The sequence below is a fragment of the Bombus terrestris genome, chromosome 15 (genome assembly GCF_910591885.1).
Source record: "Bombus terrestris chromosome 15, iyBomTerr1.2, whole genome shotgun sequence".
NCBI classification, from domain to species: domain Eukaryota; kingdom Metazoa; phylum Arthropoda; class Insecta; order Hymenoptera; family Apidae; genus Bombus; species Bombus terrestris.
In genome coordinates, this window is record NC_063283.1 from 6369097 (window position 1) to 6394843 (window position 25747).

General features: G+C 38.3%; 1 protein-coding gene and 1 long non-coding RNA gene across 3 annotated transcripts in view; one reads left to right on the forward strand and one right to left on the reverse strand.

Annotated features, from left to right (window-relative positions):
• The window catches only part of LOC125386367, a 43206-nt gene that overhangs the window by 1728 nt on the left and 15731 nt on the right, over positions 1 to 25747 (forward strand). Inside the window, exon 2 of the long non-coding RNA XR_007226435.1 lies at positions 15493 to 15643. This is a non-coding gene — a long non-coding RNA (uncharacterized LOC125386367). The remainder of the gene's footprint in view (positions 1 to 15492; positions 15644 to 25747) is intronic.
• Positions 955 to 3321, reverse strand: LOC100648033. Of its 2 annotated transcripts, XM_020866928.2 has the most exons (4): positions 2257 to 3321; positions 1886 to 2182; positions 1278 to 1547; positions 955 to 1195 (listed from the first exon to the last, which is right to left on the reverse strand). In XM_020866928.2, the coding sequence occupies exons 2-4, from the start codon at positions 2156 to 2158 to the stop codon at positions 1100 to 1102; spliced, it is 639 nt and encodes a 212-aa protein (XP_020722587.1). In that variant the 5' UTR covers positions 2159 to 2182; positions 2257 to 3321; the 3' UTR covers positions 955 to 1099. The 2 variants fall into 2 exon arrangements, with proteins under 2 accessions (XP_020722587.1, XP_003401438.1); XM_003401390.4 differs by lacking the exon at positions 2257 to 3321 and having other exon boundaries at positions 1886 to 2235.

Consider the following 25747-nt stretch of genomic DNA (forward strand, 5'->3'; position numbering starts at 1 on the left):
ATATTTAATGTGTGTAGAGATATTTTCAAGAACTATGATTCGCTCTCGTCATTTTGTGTTCCCAAAGACGATCGATGCATGATAATCAATTTCGTAATGGCATTCATAAAGACGAATACAATGCAGAATTTCTTTAATTACAAAGTACTATTGAATTCTTCAAACCGTTTTTCTCGAAAATGCTGAAAGTGCAGTAACATACAATATTCGTGCAATAAGCTGTCGACATGTCAAATAAACTTACAATTGTATGTATGTGATGGAAGCTTAAGCTTATCAACCCTGTTCCTAGGGGAATTGTTTGTTTTCTCTGCCTAGAATTTAGAACTAGACTTTAGATCATCGTCTATCACGTTCATATTAGTTTCTCTACAGACACGTGGAAATATGATGCATAAGCAAGTTCAAAGTATAAATGATCTTCCGACAATCGATCTTTCTTAGTTGGTCTTTGTGACGTGTAACAATAACTACCGTGCTATCTTTTTTGAAATATTTCATCTGTCAGATAATCATTTAGGCAATTCGATTCTCTTGTTGCCAAAAGTCAATTAATGCAAATTTGCGCTCGGTGAGAAATGTGACGTTTCCTAATGCAACGAACGGAAGGAGTCGAGGATGACTTAATATGTATGATAGCGGAAACGCAGCCAGTAATTTGAGATCGTATCGATCGTCTATTGTCTACGTATAGCTAATACAATATGAAACAAGAATCGATGATACGGGCATGTTTATGACATCGTCGATATTAGATATACTTATATATAGGTAAATAAATAAATAAATAAATAAATAAATAAATAAATAAATAAATAAATAAATATATATATATATATGTGTGTGTGTATATGTATATATGTATAATTACGTTTATTTGTCTCCATTTTGTTTGTTTTACATTTATTTGTCTTCACTCTGCTAATTTTACATTTATTTGTCTTCACTCTGCTAGTTTTACATTTATTTGTCTTCATTTTGTTCGTTTTACATTTATTTGTCCCGATTTCTTTATTTTTACAATGTTATCTTATACCTAAGTCCGCTAAATTAATCCGTATTTTTGCTATCGTTTATTTACCGTTTTATTATTAACATTTCATTGTTGTGTAAGCGCCGCTTTTTCAATGATCTTTATTAATTTATCGATACATTTGGCACACTCTTCCACGTTCTTATGATCGATATCGTGCACCTAATTACAGCAACGAGAAGAATGATAGAATTATCGTTGTTCGGAAAGAACAATAATAGAATCGAAATGAAAGTTTGCGTACCCGTTTAGCGAACTGTGACTTCAGTTTCTTGTCTTGGAATATCATCTTTTCCCCTATTCTAAGGTTTTTGAACGTCTTCGCTCGGAGCGGGCCGAATTTTCTTCGAAATTCTTTCACGCTCCCGTGGCAAGTGTTCTCGAGGTTCTGAATCTTCGCATGTATCCTACGTTGTCTTTCTCCTAGCAAATCTACTTTCTTCGTAAACTTCACAGTGTCCTTGTAGCCGTGGTAATAGTCGTTTCTCATTTGCATCGTCAACTCTTCCGTTATCTAAACGCAATTATACAACATTATTTTGTCATATTTGGCATTTTACTTGTGTGTATTTCACCACTTCCCCTCAACGGTCAATAAAATTCCCTAGAAAGTTGTTGAAATTAACACGGAAATTATTATACAGTTATTCACTTTTAATACTCGGGCGCGATACAACATTATATCTTGCTCTGTATACGATTTAAATATCGTGTCTTTGTTCTACGTGAACACGAACCATTTACAGAGAAGTATGAAAATCGACCGCGATTTTGTACAAGTAATCGTGAAAATCAGCCGCGACTGCATGGTCGAACAGTATATGTCGAAATAAAAATGAAAATAGTAATTACTTGCTCGAGTTCGTTCGCTACTTTTATTTTATACGCTTCCGGCAAATCTGGGTGTTTACTGAAAATCCTGTCGATCCGCGCTTGATTCGATTCCATCCACGAGTCTACCTTTTTGTCGATGCTCTCATTACCGTAGTCGATCAGAAACGATTCTTCTTGATTTACGTTGTCGGCTACTCTCGATAGCACCTCGCCACTCCAATACAAAACACGATCCTTTTCCTCCAATAAATCGATCCATGAGTGAGGCATACGTCCTACCGTTTGCCCCATTGTTGTTTCTGTGCGAGCATGTAACTGCCAAAATCCATATGATGGCAAATGATGTATCGGCTCAGCGTCCTCTGTCTAAAAGTCAGGTAAATACTCACAATGCTTACGGTGATCCATTACGCGTCGGATTTGCTTTGTTTTGCATGCGAGATTTAACCGAAATTTGGCAGCATATTGTTAGTTTCGTTCGACAAGGTCGTCAGTTGTGCTTCTTCTAACCTTTGTTATGTGACATTTCTCCAACGACGTTCCTGTCATGTTTACCGATTCATCAAACCATTTAAAAAGTATTTTTAACTTAAATTCGAGGTTTACAATACTTCTTGTTTACCTTTCTTTACATTATCAATTCCATCCTGTATACATACACAAATTTCGATACTCATATAATAATCTAATCTTTTTAGCCGAAATACTAATCATGTTATATCAATTATAGCATATTACCTTAATACACTTCTCTACTCTTTGACCTATCCTAATTTAACTTAAATTCGAGGTTTACGATATCCCCTTTTCACACTTGCTCGCATTATCTGTTCCATCTTATATATACATACATACAGAGATTTCAAAATCTATATAACAATTTAATCCTTCGCACGCTATAAACTACCATCTACTACCGTCTACGAAACTCCAATTGAGTCTCCTCTAATCTCTCCTAATTTACATTAAAAGCAAATCAGGTATTCACATTATCATGCTCTCGGTTCAAACTCCATTCGAACTTTAACCCATCGTATAGTTTGGTTATATCGCGGCTAGGCGCTGCCTTAGTTAGCGGTGTCTCGTTTATCGTAAACTGGACAGATGGCGTTGAAAAAAAGAGAGCCGACGCGTTGTTTTCTTCTTCCTGCAAACGTCTCCATTTTTCTTTTCACGCCGGTGGCGTTGCTTCGGTATTGTTCACTTGCGTGTAAGCAAATAACGCGGATGGCACAATAGGTGGAAACTTGGCCAGGCCGTCACAAAAGGTCGATTCTTCGCGGAGTGTCCACGAGGATTACATTGAGCGTTGATTTCACGTTATCAGACGTGGAAAAAGGAACTGGAGCGGACATCCGGCCGTCTCGAAAGTCCGCGAAATTCAATCGGCGCACGTAGCTAGTGTCGGGGTGTCAATTCAAAGCAACGTAATCTCCGTTCAGTGCGACCAATAATCGGCTTATTGATTTCGATTCGAGGCTAAAACACCGTCCACAACAACCATTGGAACCGACGCGCGAGCTGCTTTTTTCCCCTCTACGTTCCCTGTCTTTTTTAATTGACAATCGAGCTCCTGAGCACTGGGAAGGGAGAGGCCCGCGTGGTTTTCATTTATTTTTAGCGGTGAACGTTCCGTACGCGGTATTTAAAACCGGCTAGCTTGGGAATGGACGTAATTTAATTTTCCTAAATAGAAATGACCTTTTTGTTCGCGCAACTGAGAGCGGTTTGATTGGAAAATGCTTTTTATCGCGCGTACTCGCCGTACCTGTATTATCATTGTTGCTGGTATTTTATTTGATATTTATATATTGGTAGACAAATTTTGTCGTTATTAAAATATTTCAGAGTATTATATCGTGTAATTTATTTATGTAACTTTCGATTATTAACACTTCCTGATAATAATTCCTGTGTCGTAAGTAAATGAAAATTAGATTGAATTATGTAATAAAAGTACAAGCCTGATCCTAAGTTAGAACAGTAATGGGAAAAGAAAATTAATTTGACAGATCATCGGAAATTTATTGAACCATGCTTGGAACCTTAGACTGTAAACGAATGGTATATTCAACATCGTAATACAAATCTCACAAATAATAATTAGTATAGTAACAAAGTTGAATATTTTCTCTATTTATATACATCGTGTTTCTCGATAATTGTTTTAATCAATTTCGTATTATTATTCGTATGATATATTCATATATACTGAGTTATGTATGTTCATATATTGATTTGAAGAAATTCCAAAGAAGACAGATTAATTAACCAACGCAACGTGCAATTAATATTTGGCCGCAGTTGTGCTAATTGAATGACATTGTAATTTAATCGCCTAATCTAATTACATTTTACTCGAATTACATGGTAATGATTGCATTTTACGGTAATTCAATTACAGTAATAATCATCAATGTAATTGAATTATTACTTAAATTATTACATTGATGATTATTACTGTAATTGAATTATAAAATGTGTAACAGAATTCCAGATCAGAACTTTGATCTTACGTTTATGTCTTTCAATTACATTATTCAGTTGCGCGTTGTAATGCGTACTTCAATTGCAATTGCGAATTACATCGTAATTTAATTTAATGACAGATTCGAATTATGAATTCTAATGACAATGTAATCGAGCACGATGTAATTGAATCATCTTGTAATTATAACTCGTGGAGTAATTTAGTCGTAATTCCGTGCAACTCTGTATTTAGCATACAGAAGTTAGTTACCATTTTCATCTTCGCCTAAATTTGCATCAAAATCTCTCGAAAATTGATGCGCCACGGTCGTCAACATTGAATCAAATTTTGATGAATTGAAGCGTACAGAGTGTCGAACGAGCCGCGAAGACGTAATTTCGCGGCATGATTTATCGGGCGTTGTTTCGAAAAACAATTTCGCGTAAGAAACACGCACGGCCCGTAACTCGTTCGATACACTGGCCGGGTAACTGCGAGCGCGTAGACGCGAAATTAATATCGGAAACTCGTATCTTACAATGTATTTCAATTTCGTCGGCGAGTTAATTAACCATATGAACTGCATACCTATCGTTTCATTTTCTACCATATTTTGTTTAATTTCCCTATCTACATTGTTCGCGTGCAATTCGAACGCTGAATTGTCGGGATTTTTTCCGCGTAGAAAAAGCAGACCTTAACGCGCGCTAATTACTTGCGATTTAAACGACGAAAATGGTAGCTTTTTTACGCGCGAATTACGAGCGTGCAGAACTTTTTGCACCGCATTTTCGCTACGAACGCGAATGTGTAAACAACGATAGCTTTTAATTGCGTTTAATTACCGTGACGATCGATCCACGTAGTTGCAAATATTCAAATTCCGATGATGTTTTACGTTCGTTTCAGCGTGTATCAGCCACAGGATCGTAACGCGAAATATTTCCTCTTTCGTCACTTTGGCTGACGTATCGGAGGTTGGCAAGAGGTTTTGAAAAGCCAGAACGTAGAAACCGCGTGGAGAGCTTTCACAAACTTTTTCGTTCGACTAGTGTACCGTCACGCGTTCATTTATGACGTTTCAGGCAAGTTATACATTTTGTAGCAACACAGTCAGAAGTGACGTTAATAACACAAGAAGTTAAAACAACGAGTAATTTATTTACGCAAAGCGTGGAAATTTGACACTAGGACTGCCAACGATTAAAATGTAAAACTTGTATTAAAGAAATTAATGTTTATAATGCAATAAGAAACATAAGCTTTTATTAATGTATTTTGCAAAGAATCATTGAAAAATGTAACGTTGCACGTGTATAAAATTTCTATGGAAAATTATGAACTGCTCATTTTGTCATCGATCGTTCTGGCAGTATTAGCGTTAAAAATTTGTTAGGATAGCGAGAAAGGTGATATTGTTTTATGACAATTGACAGATAAATTTGTTAAATAATTGTAATAAATACATAGCTTAGTATATCGTATTTTATTTATGAAATTCGGTCTGAATGTTTCTCCTTTGCTAGACTTTTAGAAGGTGGTTGGTCCGTGTGGTTTTGCGTTTCGATTTTGGCCGCTTTCGAATTTCGAATCTCATACAACGTTCCATTCGTTGTTTTAAAATACGAATTGACCTATAAACCGCAGCCTCCAAACGATATCCATTTTCGAAAGTTAATCCCGGGCAAAAAGAATTCCTCGCTCGTCTGGTTAGCTCGATCCACTCGAAACGCTTAAGTTTTGTCTACTTGTCGTCGTAATCGAACGTAGGAATTTGGAAATTAATTAAATTAATCGAACGTTCACCAATTTGGCAATTAATTAAATTAATTAGAGAATTAATCGATGCCATGTTTCTAAATTCGTACGTTCCGTAGAGCACATGGCACGCTTCAACTTTTCACCTTTAACTATGTCAATCACGTTAACTAATTTAACTATGGCACGTTCTAAAATTTCTATGCCCTATAGAACGCTTTGACGTTTTTTAAAATTCCCACGTTCTATGCAACACTGTGACATTTTTTAAAATTCGTACGTTCTATAGAATACTATTCTCTCCAAATTTGTAAATTCTATAGAGCACTGTGACATTTTTTCAAATTCCTACGAAACGCTATCCAACTTTTTTAAAAATCGTACATTCCCTGAAGCATCACCATGTTCTTGAAATGTTCAGGTCATATGGAACGCTACAGCGATCTTTTTCGTAACAGCGGTAAAACACTACGACATTCTTACGAATTCGTAGGTTCACGTGTTAAATGATAGGCAGATTGCAAGCTTTTGATCAGCGATATTCCTGTCGTCCACGAAGAATTGCAAGCGAGCTACGTAATTTCGATGACAGTGTGGACATCGCTTAACGCTGTCTCTGACCGCCACTGTTATCCTATCCGATACTAACCACACGTTAGCCTACGTCATTTGTGCGTCACACGCGGTTGCGTATGCACCTGCACACCTGTATATCCGTCACACGCGTACACAAACGCGCGTGTACACACTCGGGGAACGTAGTTCGTTATACAGCACATGTTGTCCCGTAGCTACACGCAACCCACCGAGATTGCTACTCTTATTGTTAGTCAGTCACTTTGCGCCTCTGTAAATAGCGGTGGTTGCAAGGGAAAAACGCTTGGCCGTGGTGCAACATGAATCTGAATAATAAAGATTCAAATTGACGTGCACAACCTTTCAGAACGTTAGCTAGAGTATCGTTCAAATGGTGAAATTAATTAGGAGGAGAATTTTGAAACAGTATTTGACATTATTTGGTCAATTTCGAGAGCAAAGTATTTACAGGTACAGCGGTGTGTAAAAATATTTTGGTAGAGTTGTATCTTGTTCCGTCGCAGGATTAGAGATCAGAGAAATTTCAGTTAACTTTGCTAAATCGAAGTTGCTAGGAATTTTGTATTTACGCGAGATAACGATAGTAGAAAATTCAAATTGATTGTCAAATTTGACCAGTGATATGCTTGCGATTAAAGAAATTATCACTCCCCTTGCAGATTTCTCTATACTTCGTTGAATTGTTTGATGTAAGATAGAAAATTGCGCAGCTACGGAGGAAAATTTTAATGCATTTCTATTTCACAAGGTTTATTCAGATTCTCAGTATCAGAGATTCAAGTATACTCAGGTATATATTCAGGTAGAAGGTAGAACGATTGAACGTAATTTTATCGAACTTCACTACTCTTTACAAACTTTCCGATTGAAATTCTGCGTAAGTCCTTAAATGAAATTTGTAAGAAGAAACCCGGAAGAAAGTTAAGTGACCGTAATGCTTTCTCGAGTTTCCATTACCAAAGGGATCAATCTCTGTCTTGTCAAGACAAGAAAATTCTTACGTGCATACGCGGCTGATACGACCAGACTAATTCACGACACGAAACTGAGCGACACCTTATCGCGACATTAATTTTTCAACAGCGATACCGATATATTTCTCGTCTGGTTGATGTTAGTTGTAACACGGCTGCCACATCAGCTGAACGTCTTAACGTCTCAGCTGAGACGATCTACATCTTTCTTGCTCCCTTTGGAGCTGTTAATCTTCTCGGCGTCTGAATTCACGTCGAATGCGTTATCCGGCTCCACTGATGGCTGTATCCATGAGAGACGATGTAATTAAGGCAAAGTCCAATTATATCCGTTGCAAAGACGCGGCTGCGGTGTTACCTCTTTATGAAATTCACGAAATACGCTTTACGAAATTCTGTTGTGTCGAGAGACGCGCTATCAGACAACAGTTAAGAGGCTTTAGCTTTACACGTGATTGTACATTGGATTTTTAAACCTATTACCACGTAATAGGCGATAGCCTGGTGGAAATTGTAATTTCAAAAGATGTTTGCTCTCTCGTACTTTCGCATTTTTCGTGTTGGATAAAGCGCGAGAATTTTATTCCTTAGAGTGGTATAACACGTACTTTGGACTTTGGGAGCTTCATTTTTCTGTTACCGTCGCGTCTCGTAGGAAATTAGCAGAGCTCGTTTGCACAATTCGATTAATAACATGGGTGAAAATTAACAGCATCGAATTTCATAATGAGATTGTCGAATAAATTGTACAAATTACAAGTCAAGTTTTTGTTTATCGTCGAGCTCTCTATTATTCGAATCACGCTCGAGCTTATTTTCGGTCACGCGAACGCGTATCCGCACGTCGCGAGTTTTGTCTAAGCTGACATACAATTTGACGCAATTTGTGTGGAAATTGTGGCTGGATTTCAGTTATTCGAACGTCAACCTCTATTATCGAAACTCGTAGCTGGTGAAGCCAGTAAGCTTCTATCGTCCGAACTCATCGGTTGTCTGAAATATTTTGTTCGCCGATCGCGCCACCGATTTGGACAAACAAGTTTCACCGTATCCTCTTTCGAATAAAACTGTAAGATTATAAAATTATCGTGTGTATATTACACCATAACATTTAATATTTGTTAAATATTATATCGTATTCGTGTACCATTTCTTCGAAAATGTTTATCGACGTCATTCACATCGTAGAAAATTTTCCGGTCCATGAAATTTGTCTGAGTTTAAACAAGCTGAAAATATAGTAACGTAGGTGATCCACTGGGACGACCACTGAATCAACGTGTTAATTGGTAAACTATCGCGCAAGAGTGGCCACGTCGGTCTCAATGCAGTGGAATCCGCTTACTATGGTCGCTTTGGGTCACTTGCAATTTTTGATAAGAATAACCGGCTGATAACGTTACGTATACAGAGCATGAAGAATTCAATTTATTTTTACCGATATAAATTATCGAACTCAATTTACTACGAACAATTACGATACTTGTATGCTTGTGAAAAAAGAAACAGTTACACATTTATCCACTTATAAACAAACTGTTGTATAATGACTGTTCTATTTCTTATAAACAACTGCCTTTGAAGATGACATAGGATTTATTTGAGAAGCTTTGTCGCTTGTTTGCTCCTGTCGTTAGCTCCTGAATATAACTCGCATAGTCTTCTTTTCCAACCTTCCAGCAACGTACATCGATGTCCGCGTTTATGTCGCTGTAACGATATGCTTTGAAAAGATAAATGTACGCTCGTCTATTTCCGTATCTTCTGAGAATTCTTGCCACGCACTCGTGTAAAAGACAAGTGGTGTGCTTGCGTTAAGGGTAAGTTTCGAAGGAAAGTCGCATTTTTAGTACGAATCTGCTAAGATCTCCTACCATTCGTCGATTCCAATTTGATTACAGTAGGTGGATTATTTTCAATCAACTTCATATATAGATATGTTTTGCAACCGATTGATTATGAAGACAATAAGAATAATTATTCATAACGTTATCCGTGACTGCCATAACCAGATCCCTGTGTACTTACGGTGGCTACAAAAGCTACTTCTCGTACACACTCTCTTTCAACAAATCCCACGTTTCATTTTCGCAATATCAATCGCTCCTCTTATTCAGCCTGTGTAGCCATATGAAACTATTAGATTTTCCCAAAAGTGTCCTTCTTCTGCAGACTCGTCTTTTACAACTTTCACAAATGCGTCTTTATACAAACGTGAAACCTAATCTGTCGAACGTTGTGATCTTTATTTTGATAGAACAAAGTGGACCATACGTAATTCGATAAAATAATATAAAACTGAAAATGTGGGTCCATTATTTCCTTATGAAACGAAAGAAACTTTTCGGACGACCTAATGCCATTAAACAATACGAATTTCAACATTAACTCGAGCCCAATTCATCAGCGAGTATAAACGTCATGTAAATAAAAATACGAATACTAAGAGCGTTGTACATCGTTGCAAGCTTTCTAATACGACTATTCACGAGAGTGACGACGAAATGGAAATGCCTTAAACCGAGTGAAAATGGCGTTGGTCTGTAGTCAGTTGATAGGAAAGGCAGGGACGTGGCGGATTATAGAGCGGGACAGGCTTTTTCCACATATCGTGCGACACATTTAACGACGCGACTGGCGTTTAGTCGTGGGTACAAACACGTGAAAATTTCTATAAGCCGGTAACACACACGCTGTTAGGGCTCGCTTTATGGCATCGTTCGAGCGACAAATTGCACTAAAAATAAACGTTTGCGCTCGGTTACCACCTGACTATTCGTGCGTGCGAAGGTGGCCTCGAACCGCTCGTGTGCCGTGTACATGACAAGCTTCCCTTTGAAGTGTAGACGATTGGAAGTCCCGCAGGCTTGCGAATTATGTAGCCGTTACGTTTTTACAGCATGACCTACCTCCACGTCGCGTGAAATTCTCCTCCCTCCCTCCCTTCCTCCTGCTGCTGCCCAACTGTGCCTCGATGGATTTATTTGGAGCAACGTCGTCGTCGAGTCGACGAGCCTGCACGACGTATTGGCTCGTCGAGAAATTAACCGCACTCGCCGGGGGTGTCTTCCTTTCGCCTAGCCTTTGTTCGTTGTCCTATTAGAAGCTAGTGAAATCGTACTTGAATAGCCGAATCCTACACTTGTACGTTTTAGAAGTACTGGCACATCTGCCGGTGTCGTACGAAACGCGATATTTAATGCAACGTATCGCCTTATATCTTTTCTTGTTTTCATTTCAAGATTATATTTCAAAGGTAAAGGATACGGTAAGTCAGTAGATTGGATGCAGAGGATCTTTCAGGATGTTAGTCGGACTGTTACGAATTTTGGAAAATTATTTGGTCATTTAAAAAGAGAAGGAGAAATAGTCGAAGGTTGAGTGGCGCGCGTAAATATTTGGGCAGAGGTACGTGTCGTATTTCTGCAAGATTAAGGGTTAGTGAGCACGTAATCGTGCGCAGTCTACACGGTTCTCTAATTAAAATTCTATCGAGAATGTTTAAGGTGCGGTGATTAGTAAGCAGAGTGACGATACTTGTATAAATTTGCACTTTTATGGAAACAAGTAGAGAAATGGAATATAAATGCAGATTTGTTGGTTCGTTGTTGTTTTGAGTCACGTCGATTGCCAGATCGTTGGCGACTGGCGTCATAGAACTGTGGGCGAGAGATTTGCGAGATCGTTCCATTCTGTATAATGAAACGAGTATTTTATTGCGCTCGTCTCGCGCGTATATCTTTGCATATTAATGTACACGCACGTTGATATTTTTCATAAACACACGAACGTCTGCGCTTTAGCGATCGCGACATTTACGACAACGAAAAAAACAATAAGTGTTAACGATTTTACGCGAGATGTTTTATATCGTGAAAAAACAAATAGATACAGTTGATCGAAGGGAAACAGGCAATTAAAGGCATTTAAATAATCAGCAGAGCCGATCTACGTCTATGAAACAAGAAATATTCGATCAAATTCTATTACACGTTTCTCATTGGGTTCGATCGGCCGATAGGACGACTAAATATTTTTCATTTTCGTTGGGAAACACTTGAAACGTTTGCGCGAAAAATCACGCGTATTGCGTACTGCTAGTTAAATATTTTCGAAATATCGCCAGCCACGCGTTATCGATATTATTCGTGTAAATTTGAATAATATTCGGAATGACGCATAACGAAGTTTCGCAAGCGTATAATGCTTCGTTACGCGCGATGATGCGATGAAATTAATTAATAAAATTGCCGCCGTCGAGTTCCACCGGCGTATGTGTTATCGCCTGGCTCAAGAGTGTTTAATCGAAATCAACTCGATAGATTCGCACGTCCGGTCAAGAGGCAGTTAAATTGCAGATCAGATTTCCAGTCGTTGATCCTGAATAAATCCATTTTCTTCTCGTTATTTTACCGCGATTTTCTTCCCTTTTCCATTGTTGGAATTTTTAGAGTTGGGATAACATTTATTTCCCCTGTAACAGTTTTTTCGTTTACTTATTCCCAGCCTTTTATTAGTTTATTTCTTTATAGGCAAACGTATTAGCTAAATACACATATCGAATTGTTTATACATACAATCTGCTTTGTCACATTTCTGTGCAACAAGTTTACAAAAATTCTACGATATTTATCGATATATCCAGTTTATTGACAGCAAGTTAACACGTTCCAGTTGACACGCTTTTTCTGTACGCGATTTTTCCAATAACATTTTCGTTAAATTACATTTTTACAAATTAAAACTGCAAACACGAACGGCGTGAATGATTGGTGGATGAAAAAGAACCTGATGGTAAGAAAAAGGTAGTGGGTTATCATCATTGGTTCATTTCTATATCAATGTATATCGTTTATCAATGGGTCATAGGCCAATCATGTGCATATCATGAAATGCAAAAAGCAAAAGATTGAAACAGAGTGATATTTCCAGCAGAGAAGAAGATACGTAACTGCAGCTATTATATCTATTTTTACATGTATTTGGAATACTGTCACTGTATATAAATTGTGGAAATTATGTTATACAAGCAACAAGGTAAACATTTTATGGTGCTTTCACAATAATTACTTTTCGATTATTTTATACACTCTACGTACATTAGGTCACTGGTAATTTCATTTACGCTTACTTAACCGAATACGTCAAGTGTATTTAATCTCTGAAGAGTTAACTCATTTGCCCTACTTTTCTATAAATCTTCCATTAAAAAATCGAGATGTTTGCATTCCTTAAATAATTTATTACAACGTGATCGAAGAGTGCTTCTCGGAGAAACAAGCTTCTCAGGAGGAAAAGGAAACATATGCACTAATGTAGTCCAAATTTATGGAAAAAGGAAAGTTCTTTCTGTACAAATTTATTTAAAAAAAGCTCAATGTTCTTTTCTTTTAGATAAGTAGCGTAGACAAGAGCCAAAAAGGAATTAACTAATGTTTATCGATACTTACATTTTCCTCCATAGAGACGTTGCTTCATCTTCTAGCAATGTTAATAATTATCTAGCAAGTGAAATTACACTTAAATCGGTACCTAGAACATTTCCCGATAAAGAATAAAAATTTATTAATTAAGCCATCGCACAAACACTCTTCGCTTCTAAATATGAACGAATTTGTTGTCCAATTCAGTGGATAGGCCTATTAGATAAAAAACTTGTAAATAACGTGACAAGTTTCTCAAATTTTTATCTTAAAAATAAATTGGAAATTTCATCATATTTTGATCTATGCGAAAAGGTTTGACACGACACGGTAACCGTTGGCTGTCGGCGTTTCGCGATTAAGCGAATGAAAATCCATTTTGCGAGCGTACGAATCTCGGGTCGATAATCTTCCAGTTCTCCGGTCACACGTCGACGCTTCATTTACGCTGTCGGTCTTTTTTTCCATCCCCCGTGCTGCTGGTGGTTGTGGTGGTGGTGGTCGAACGCTGGAACGAAAAGAAGAAGGGCTCCGGCAAACAGGTCCGAAATATCGTTCATTATGTTCACGAGCGGTTACCTTTGGCACCGTCGCACACACGGTGGCACACGATCCTCAGCCATCCGATTACAGGTTCGGCTCGCGTAGCTGTATGCCGATGCTCGTTTCATAGCGATCGGATCCTTCCACATGGCAGATCAAAACAGCGAAACCCGCCGAATCGGCTATGCCCAACGAGCACGGGCCATCTGACACGAAAAGAGAGACATCGCTTCCGGTTCTGTTCGCCGAGCCAGCCAGAAAGAATTAACCGGATAACGTATGTACCCGGCCGTGCACTCCAATTCAAAGGCACTCGTACTCACCGTGGTCATCTTATTCCGATAAGCTCGATCCTTCATCGTTCGCTCTTAATTTTCTTAAAGCGTTAGGCACGAAAACAAGGTCGATTCATCGGAACGAAATGCTATTGCGAAGCGGCTGTAGAAAATATTTGTCACGTTTATGCAGCGCTAAGGGTAGCGAAAAGAAACTGTCGTTTTTTGAAAGTATTAAATGCGACTTCAAGTGTGTACTGAAGTTCTTCGAGTCGCACGTGAAAGACCTAATCACTGAGGCAATTATCATCTTTTTTGCTGCCCTTTGCCAGCTGGAAAGCGGCTTTGATTTTTGCAAGAATCCTTTGTTTCTTCGCTAAGTATCTTCTTCGCAACTTGGCTTTTGCTGTCATCAACTTTTGGAGGATTATTCTTTATAATATCTTCAATTGGTAATATAATGTAACGTAGGATTTCTGTTGATACGTCGATTGTTCGAGGTTTTAGGAATGTTGAAAGCTGATTTCTTTAGATCACGATGATTTTAATTCAAACTGTTACTATCTTGACATTTTTTAAAAATTTCAGGTTACATTTTACACGATGAAATTTATATCTACGAAAATTTGTTCCGTTGTAAGAGAGGACTAAGTATAATTTATTTCTAACTGATGCTTTAAAATGTTGTCTATCATCAAAAGCTGTATTCTGTCCTATTCTACTTTTCTCGTTTAAGTCTCGTGTCTATATGTGAGAAAAAGATCCACACGAGACTGGACGTGCACTCTATCACTCTATAATTCCTCCTGAGACTTTCCACAATGTCCAATAGTATACTTTTGCTATCCATCTCTTTCTTTCTGTTCCAACTTTATATTACATGTACCTTACGGCTAGCCAAATTCTGATAGATCAAACGTATTAGTTGCCAATCTTTGTATTTTTTAGCGATCTTTTGTTATTTGAAATTATCTAGGAGCTATCGTTCAATCTTTAATGTTGAGTTCGAAAATTTATCAACGGAAGAGAGAGAGAGAGAGAGAGAGAAATAATATTATATTACCTATATATTTTTGCGGATTTTTCTACGTTTATGAAAAATTAATGCACAAATGCCTACATGCTATCTATAGCGCGCAAAAATATATGAAATATCCAAAATGAAGTGTTAATTATAATATGTAGTAAGTAAAACAGATTTCCATTGAAATTCTATTTCATTAGGCGCGTTCATAAGAATATAAATATGCGTAACAATCCGCAATTTGATTATCAATATTATCACATATACTATCATTACATATCATTGTTATATCATCAGAACGCGTAATCTTTAATTTATCCTTATTTATTGAAAATTTGAAGGATCGCAAAAACCCGCAGAACGCACGAAGCATACAAAAACCTACAAAATATCGAAACTATATTACTTGCTATAATATTCAGCAAGTAAAGCAATCGTCTATCACAGTTGTTTTTTTGTAATTATGTTCATAAATATACGAGGAATTTGTATGAATATCCGCGATCCAATTACGATATCTGTACGCGTTATATTGTATTAATATATTATATTGTTTTTCAGATCGACGAGGGAATAGCTTAAAGTGGAAGATGATAGCGACGCACGGTGCTAAAATTGATTGACTGGGTTAATTACTTTGCCGAATCGAGGTCTCCTCTCAAGTACAACTCTATTTGCGTATTTGAGTTAGCGAAGAGGCTGCAGTATGCTGGTAAGTTCAATACACTAAAGTTTGTTCAAACTCTGTCGCGAATCCGTGATTGCCAGTTTCTTCGTGTTTTTCCATTTGGGACGACGGCAATCCTCGGAGGTTATTATCGAGCATTCGAAATTAAATTTCAAATTAAAACGTCACAGAAGTCGATGTTACTTTCGCGAAGCTCCATTCAAGACGAACGAAACGTTCAGAATTATTATGCATTCTGTTACCGAAATAGGAGTACCCTAACTAAATCTGATTACGTAATAGATTGTATACCGTGCAGCATGGACGTAATAAGGTAATCATTTGCATTATACCGCGATGTTTGTCGAGGAAACTGCTCTTTAGCATGCAGAACCAAGCATTAGGTAATTACGAGGAATTTAGACAGTAGGCAGTGATATCAAATTAATAATTACAGGAATCGACGAGTTAAAATTGCGATTGGCAAGAAAATAAAAATAGAAATTACGATGTACATTGTTAGAATTCGCTGTATCGTTCGTCACGCTAAAATCAACTCACGATTCCTAATCGGTTCACCAGTTTCGTAAACAGGAAAAAAGAAGCGAGACGCAAGAAAGAATGGAAGCTGTTATACGCGTTTATTGGAACACGTTATTTATTACGCTCAAATTAATTTCGTAAAGAGGAAACATTTTACACAAAGACTATTCGTTCTATAATTTACGTCGATTAAAGCTTTCTCGCGTTTCTTCACGAGTAGTATGATATCTGTTTGATGTATCGAGTATCTTTTTAACATTGAAAGCTTACAATATTTTCTCACCCCTTACGATGCACATAAGAATCAAGCAAAAAAAAAAAGGAAAGAAAAAAGAAAACAAAAGTAGCTTTACGAAAGAAATCCTCCTCCCACGAAATATGCTCAATCGTTCAGATAAAATTTCCAAAGCCGAAACAAAAATTTCCTAGCCTCGTTGTTCGAACGAAACTGCCACAATTGAAACGCGATAAAATCTCATCGCCGATGAACATCAATGATACATATTCTGCATAATCTTCGGTGAACTTGAGAGGCCGATCTGTCCCGCGGCTTTAAAGACGCGACGAATCGCTGTACTCGATTCAATTACCTTTGAAATCCCTTGTCGTCGGACATTAAAGCCAGAACTAATCCCAGGGACAGGGTGCGCGAAGTGAAAGCTACAAGCGGATGCTCTCGCCTCGCCGCTAAGCTTCGCGGAATCCTCTATGGGGTAACGATAATCGATAGGAAAAGAGGAAATGAAAAAGACGAGGAGCGAAAAGGACGGGTAAAACGTTAACGCTGTCTCCGCCCCAGCAACGAAATATCTGGCGTCTAGGGTTGAAAAACGTCGTCTGAAATGCGGCTTCATCCCTTTCGTAAATAATACCGTGTCGTTTACGTTGCGATTTAAACGAGTATCGCTTACCCTTCTGCCCCTGATAAACGGCGACTTCTCGTTTTTCACGTGTTTCCGAGGCTCTCGTTCCGCGAAACAATGCTGGATTTACGTCGGTGGTTAATATTAACCTCGTTTGCGAATTCTTTAGTTTCTGTGCTCGGTCGTTGATGGTCTGTTAGCCTGGTTTTAACCCCTTAAATACCGGCGTGAGGTACGGCCGCAGTTAATTGTTCAAAACAGAGGTCGAACGAAGCTAACACCTGTAGTTAAAGGTTATTTATCGAACTTTTAACTTTTAAATAATTTCTTTTCTCTTTTGGGCTAATTTTTTAAGTTAACGTTGTAACTTTGTCGTAGCAGTTCGATCGTAATTGTTATTTCACGTTCGATTAATACAAATTCTGAAGGATCGTATACTTCTGAACAGATATAAAAGGGTGAAGTAGACAAGTTGGAAATATTCCTTTAATTAGCGCTGTTTAAGGAATTGAAAGCAGGGTAAATATAGAAGAGAAGGAGTTACCTTGATTTTTATGTAATTATCTTAATTTATTAGGAATAAAAGGAAAACTGAGAGGAAGACAAAATTACGTATACAACGCTCAGAGTTCACGGTTTAGTGCCACGAGGAATACATTTTCCAAATTATCTTTATCGATGCCCGTCATCTTTTGTCAACTTTAAGAAATACATCGTTTCATAAACTTTCCCACCTCCCTTCCGTATCCTTCGGTACAAATAGAACCTCGTCGATCGGTTCAAGGTCTCTATCTATCGCTAACCCCTAACATTTCCGGAGAATCTGCTTGTCACAACTTTATTTTTTTTAGAGAAGGATAAACATTCCTGTTTAATTAGAACTATTTTTCTACTTGCAAGCAAATATACTTTACTCTCTATATACTCTACTTTAAGACTCGAAGGGATTGATATTCTTCGACCAGTGATTTTATTTCGATCTTAGCCTCTCTGTTTTCAAGCTTGTTTTAATTTTTATCGTAGGTAGACGCTATCATAGACGCCGAGTAACAAATTCGAAACAACCTTGTTGAATTCTGTTTGAAAATATTCCAAGGGATGAACATTTTCGTCTAACCGTGGCAGCGATTTATCCTTGCGTTCGTATTATGTACATAGCAATTGGCAATTTCCTGTGTTGCCCTATGAAAAGTGGCCATTGACCGAATCACCTGGCATTTTCACGGCTTTCATCGACTTTCTTTCCACGTCATTTCCTACTCTCTTGGCGAATTCCTCGGTTCTCTACGGAACATTAAGGTAGGTCACGCGCACTTCCATCGTGCACAATACCTTCAATCTCATCGACTTCCGCCGACCCTACCTTAATACGTAGTAAGTAATAATACTCGTGTCTCTACGAAAATTGCCATTTTCACTAGGTCAATTGGAAGAGGCTCTTCCTTACGGTTATCGCCTTTCAATTCTTCGAGGACGATGAGTTCATGTATGAATTTAATAAACGTTAGCGGATAATGTTCCTTTTGGAATGTATAATATCGAGCAAAAGTCCTAGAGTACTCGAAAGTTGCCATTTTCGCTGGGTCGATTGGAAACGACTCGTTCTTACGATAATCACTTTTGAATTCTTCGAGGACCATGAGTTCATGTATGAATTTAATCAACGTTAATGGACAAGCTTCCTTTTGGTATGTGTAATATCGAGCAAAAGTCTTGGAGTATTTTTGAAAAGTTGACGTTTCCAGTAGATCAATTGGAAAAGATTCGTTCTCAGGATTGTCATCTGTGAATTTTTCCAGGAGGATGAATTACTTAATCGTAATTTAAATAAGTTTGAGGATCGAACGAGAAATCGTGAATGTTATCTTCGAACGAATCTATCCCTTTATGATCTATTTTCCATCCTTATTCCACTACCAGTACAAAATTGAACGTTTCCAATGCCAGAGATTGCAGGAAATTCTAAACGCATCTCTAAGCTACCCTACCATCGACCCATCGCCGTCTGGGAATCCCATCCCGGAATGGAGGTTGAAAATCTAAACAAGATACATTTCCAGCACGCTCTCATCCATCAAACCCTACAAATAATACCGAAAAGTCTTAAAATCTGTCTTAACCTTCTTCAAAAATCTTCGGATTCCGTTCATTCCCCTTTAAAAGTCTTTGAATCTATTTTCAAGTTTCTTGAAGGATCTTCGGATCCCTTTTCATCTTCTTCAGAAGACTCTGAGTGTCTTTCAACCTTTTCGAAAATTCTCGAATCTCTGTCAACCTTTTTAAACAGTTATCGAATCTATTTCTAACTCTCTAAAAAAATTTTTGAATTCCTGCCAACCTTCTTTAGAAATCATCGATTTTGTCTACAACTTTCTTAAAAGATCTCTCGATCGTCTTCAAAATCCTCGAATTTCTCTCAACCTTCTTAACCAACTTCCAAACCTGTCTTCAATTCTCTTCAAGAATCTGCTATTTCCTCCTAACCTTTTAATCTGTCTTTAAGTCTCTCAAAAGATCTTCGAATCCCTCTTGACTTTCCCTCAAAGACTCTCTCTCAAGCTTTCCAAAAATCTTGGAATCTCTCACAACCTTCTCGAACAATTTCTGGATCTGTCTCTAATTCTCTGAGAAACTCTTCTAATCTCTCTCAACTCTCAGTCTGTTTTCCGTCGCAAGTGTATCGACTCGTCTTCAACGCGTTTAGGTCCTGCGCCGTCTTCCTCTTCTTCTTCTTCATTTTTGCACTTTCCCTTTCGTAGCCGTGTCGTTCCACGTTCGATCGGCCATTTCCTTTTTAGTTTTTGCACTTGTTCACGGCATAGAACGAGACAGGAAACGCCGGTGGTCGTGGGTTATTTTCGTGCAGTCGGCTCTCAACGTGCAAGCCATTGTTCGCCGCGGTCCTAGTTTGGCAGTGATCCTCGGTGTCAGCCGGTCTAATAAAAGCCAGGTCGAGCTCGCGAACGGTTGCCGATCAGAGTTGACTATGATTCATCCCTACAGGCTACGGAGCGGCCTGGATAAACGACCTGCTTCGGTTGTACGTCATGAACGGACGACTGTGTGTATCCGTCGCAGGATCGTTCCCGTCAATTTGATGAATCCCCTAATCGTCCGGCAACATCCGACGGAGTTCCGACTTGTAGTTGTTTCCTTAGCATCCGGTCTCTCCACGTCGTGTTTCTCTTTGGCTGATTAATCGTTCTTGTTGCGGATTTCTACATAGATTTGTGCATTGGTTCACCAATGTACCTCGTACAAAACACTTGCGTATTGTATGTCATATGTGTTCTATGAGACTTTTGAAATCTTATTGACACTGTAACGAGACTTGACGTTTGAGTGATGAGCTTGTTGATAAAATTCGGAATCGACCTGGAAACGTACGTGGAAATTGCAAGTTGTTTTTATCGACATTTACAGATATTTATTTAGTAAAAATTAGTGTGATATCGAGGTTTATTAATGTAATGAATAATTGACTTTTCCGATTTCTACGAGCATATATATGTTTGTACTAGATGTCTTGTATTTTCTATGTATATATTTTCAGATTGGTCCCGAACTGTGACAGTATGGTGACGATACTTGAGCATCGTATCGAAAATACGCATATTCGTAAAAATTGTCTAGATGAGTTGGAACTAAACCGCGAGCCTGTGCATGTTGTAGGGTTTGGAGTATCGGGGAATGTTTAAATGACTCGTATTGGAATTTAGAAGCCACAGTAAAATTTTATACGAGGGAATTTAATTGCAAGAAAGTTGTACGTAATTGCGATGAATTTATACAAATTTACATTACATCTTCTTTTCTTTATTACGTTCTAAGACTAGCTTTTTAGTCAGAGAAAGGAATGTTTATAGAACGTTCCAGTTGTTTCTTGAGCGGCTTGACAAATTTTATTTTGAAATAGTTTAGCCGGAAGTTATTGTGTCTCGGCTTTCAAGTTGCGATTTCATTTTCTTAATGGCAGAAATAAAAGTAACAGATCTGGTCAGAACGTATCAGAGATATATATCGGTCGGGGTAGAGGGGTCTGCAACATTCTCAGAAGTAATATCGTCCACATATATTCTTGGCTGGAACATAGTTTAAGGGAGTTATCGGACCTACGATGAGGCTCTGAAAAGTAATATCTGCTCCATGCATCACGCCTTAAATCCGGCTTCACCGGGAACCAACGACGAATTCTAAAAGATAATATCGCCTAGCCGTAGGTTCAAAGGATTATCTGTTAATAGCCACAGTTATGGCTAGAAATTTGACGTTACCGGAAGAGACAAGGATCTCGACAACTATACTCGGATCTAATTATTTCATGCACTTCTATAGCCCATCTTTATTAGCAACAAAATTTCACATTGAAGTTGTAGAAATGTCAGAAAATCTTTCGAAAATTATCTCGTTCGATAACGTAGATAGCGTTACGTTACGATCTTCAATCTCGATAGCTCAGCACCTTAGATACAGACTCGCATAATTACTGAAATGCTAAAAGTTGATAAAGACAATGGAATTTCAACATGTTCCTCCTAATTCTTGCAAACGTGAATACGATGGAATCTATCGTACTTCGAAGAAGGACGAAAGAACACGTTGGAAGCGTCATAAGATCCGCAAAATAAATCATTAGATGCAAGAATTCTGGCGAATGATACTGCGCTAAAGATACCCAAAGGAAAAGAAAAGACCAATAAACGCGTGTCATTACCGCTAGCGACCAAACCGTAACGAATAGCTAACCTCTCGACATATTTCATGCTCGTAATAATAACGTCGAAATTAGCCGAATCTTCGTGTCAATCCCAGCTGTCTCGTTCTAAATTCACGCTTGCAACCTCGCTGCACCCGTAAAATCCTGATTTCTATCTTCACATCTCGCTCTACTTCGCGTTAGTTCGCGCGCATCGAAATTAGCAGCTTGGTCCAGCGAAGAATTCCGGGCGGGTACCGCGCGAATCCGGCGCGCCAGAGCGAGCCGAGCGTTTTGCCCGTGTTAACGAAGCGCGGAATGCACCCTGGACGAAAAAGTTGGAGGACGGGGGTAGTCGCGCGGAACGGAATGGAATGGAACGATGGGGCCAGGATGGGACACGCCGCTGGTGTCCGCCAGTATTTATAGCAGCGGATTGTGTCTGCTTGGCAACCGGCCACCGAGCCTAACATCTCTCGAGCATCTTATGGGCAACGTCTTACCGACTGACTGTCGTGTAGCAGACGCTATCGGCCAGCATCGATTTCGCGTCGACTCGAGACATTTGACTCTTTGCGCGTCGTGTCTACGGACAAAATTGTATCAGCTCGCTGGGAAATACCGTGCGCGTAGAATGTTGCTTCTGGATATAACCATGGACCGTACACTGTCGTTTAAATCGGACTCGTGTATCGTTAAATGTCACGCATGAAAAAGACAATTTAGTCGAAATGAAATTTTGTGATCTTAGCATCGCTGCTATTTTATTTTATTTTGGCTCTGTAGCCTGGACATGGATTTGGTTTCACGATATCTTCTGTCACGTTAATTTGTTATTACTCAAATCCTACTGTATAAAAATCCACGACGATAGTCTTCCAAGTTGCTCGATGTGAACTTTCACAATACCGGTTACCTTTTAGACAATAGTATAAAATAAATCACTATTACGAACGTGGTAAGAAATCTGTAGTACAAAAGTTACCGTGTATCGATTAAAAATTCCTCTGGTCGTGTCTGTAGATATTCTATTTGTCAATTATTTACCGAAAGTGGCTGCACCTCGTAATAATTAAGTTTACCGTGCCTAATTTCCTATCGACCTCGTCTCTATCAAAGATCAAGAACGTGACAGAATCATACGAATTCTTCCATTCGATCGTTCAAGTTGCTCGATCTCAAAGCTGATAAAACACCTCTCGGAGATGTAGTATTAGTTTCTCAATGGCTGACAGGCGATTCACATCGGGTAAATAATACCGCGCGGGTAGGCTAATCGATCGTTTTAACGTGACACGGGTAAGAAAGGTTTAAGGATCGCGACGCTTGAATCGTAGACGACGCTTAAGTGAAAGAGGGACGGTAGAGAAAGCGAATAAAGGAGAAAGGAAAAGGAGGATGGAAAAGCGGAAGAGAGGAGAAGGAAAAAAAAGAGAAAACCGAGGAAAGAGGAGCGTTTATCGAACGTTATTAAATGTAATGCCGCGAGGCGTGTCCCCCTTTTGGGAACTTTACCGATAACTTCGTAATTCCCTAAAAGGATCCCTGCCACGGGACTTTCAAGACGTTCGTTGCCTCGTCGCGATGTTTCCTTTCGTTCTAGCGCCGCAGCTTGCCGAAGAATAGACCATTATGTTCCTCTTCTTGCTCGTCCTCTCTTCCTCTTTGCTTCTCTTCCCTCGCGTTTCTTTTTTTATCCGTTTCTCGTCAAAATCGATATCGAGCTCTCTTGTTGTCTCAACGTCTGAAAAGTAAGTAGACCTTTCTCTAAACATTGGACACTCGCCGCGCCAACTTCTGCGTCGTCGTCTTAATTTCGCATTCGCCGGGACAAACTCGAGGGAAGAATTTCGGACACCGACAACTCGCAGCGTCCTTCTTCGTTTCTTTTCAGATTTCGCGCTGTCTGTACGAGTTATCGAAATGTTTGCCCTTTGTTCTTCCTCCAGTTCGTTATTCCTACGAGGATTACGTAGCGATGCTGGAAAGTTTTTTTTTTGTAGAAGGAGGTTTTATTCGTGTCGGAAGAGGATTTTGAATCGGACCAAGCTAATTTGCCTTGTAAGTCGCCAAATTCGATTAGCAACAATTTTGATACGATTTACGTTTCAAGTCTACTCGTGGTTAATGTAATACAAATTTCCGGCTACCTCATGCGCTAATCAAATCGTCACATTATCACGAAATGTTCATCTATTTTGTAAATATGTATGTATTTCTTTATTTCAACTGCTGGCCGGGAAATTAGATTTGGTTCGACATTATACATGTAAGCGGAACTATAACCAAATTTACAGACAATTATGGTAATATAAACTATATCTATTCTTTGGTTATCCGTCCTTGTCATCTCGAAATACTCGATCCTCTACAAATACTCTTCTCACTACGCTTCATTCATCCGTTTACTCGCGTTCCTTCGTTCATTCCGTTATTCATTATTCTGTTTATTATTTTGTGAAAAGAACACAGTTGCTTAAGAGTTTTCATAATTATCAATTCAAGCATACACGATTTGCTACTTTGTTTTGTAAACTTCCCTCCCACGAAGCTCCTCGATTTAATTTAAAAGAACAGGACGAGTCCCTGGCCATGTTTCCCTATAAAACGAACATAGTAATCTGAGAGAAAACCAGTCAGCTATAATGCTGGTAGTATTTAATTGAGATAAAAGAAGCAACGATATTATCCAAGTGGAAGATTGAAGCGTAGAAATTAGAATCTTGTGAGATGTTGAAAAGATCCGGACGAAACGACGGTATAAAATATCAAATAAAATAATCAAACAACCTGACTTTAATACGATCTCGTAATGAATGATGAATTTCATACCTCGAGATTTATACGATTTTCCCAACAAAGAGAAACGAGCTGAATGTCTTGATTAAATCTTCCCGAGGATTCTAACGTGACTCCCGATAGCGCGGCAAAATTCAAATTTAAATTCCGCTTAAGTTTTAACTAGTCCCAACACCGTCTGAGAGTCAATTGAATCGGTGCTTCCGCGCATTCGGCCGACGAATAAATTCATTTATACGCACAAACTGCTATGCATTCTCATTTGCCTGAAAATAGCCCCGTTGCCCGACAATGGGAACGGTATAATTAACGAGAGAGTCGGAGGAACGAACGAAATATAGTAACGCTGAATTTGCTAATAAACAACGCTTAATTCCCTAATCTCTGTTAATCTAAAGAATTTCCTTTCTTTATGTCCGCTGGACTTTTCGTTTTATTCCGCGCGAGGAAATCTCCAACACGAAGTTTGTTTTTCTTCGATTAACGCGACTAGATTCGTCCCTCTGCTCCTAATTATAATTTACGTACGCCTGTGCAGCGTAACGTTGTCTCTTATTCAATTTCCAACGCGACCAGGGCGATAAAGTCTCGCTGATATTCATGTGACGTGTATGTTAGTTACGACGTAACATTATACCGGTAATTAGAATCATTGCCGGACCGTCGTTAGATTGTTTCAAACGTACTGTGACCGCCGAGCCTGTCTTTTTTACGATCGTCATTAAAGTTACGTAATCAGTGGATATTATTTGATTTTAGAATTGTCATCTTGTCGAAGCTTGTCACGGCTGTATTACATTTTTAATTGATATTTTTATTGATAATTAGAAGGCATTTTTTTGGATCTCTAAGAAGGGCATAATATGCATACGAGTAATAATATAATATTGCAATATTATTATTGTAATTATATAAATATTAATTATAATATTAATACTAATATAATATTAATTATAATATAATATTAATAATTTTGTACTTAATATAAAATGTTAGGTCAGTCGTGACGAAAATAAAGATATTTATCGTTTAGTTAATTAATAATTTATAGACTTGTAAACAAGATTAATTAAATCAAGCCTGTTTTAATCCCCGTACGTGAAATCTCACTTGGATTGAAACTTTAGTATATTCGGTGAAATGTGAATAAAATACTGCACCTTAGTGACGAGTTTAAATTAAGTTAGAAATGCAATCAAGAATTTTTTGCTAATTTTAAACAACAACGTTTCAAACATTCATCGTACA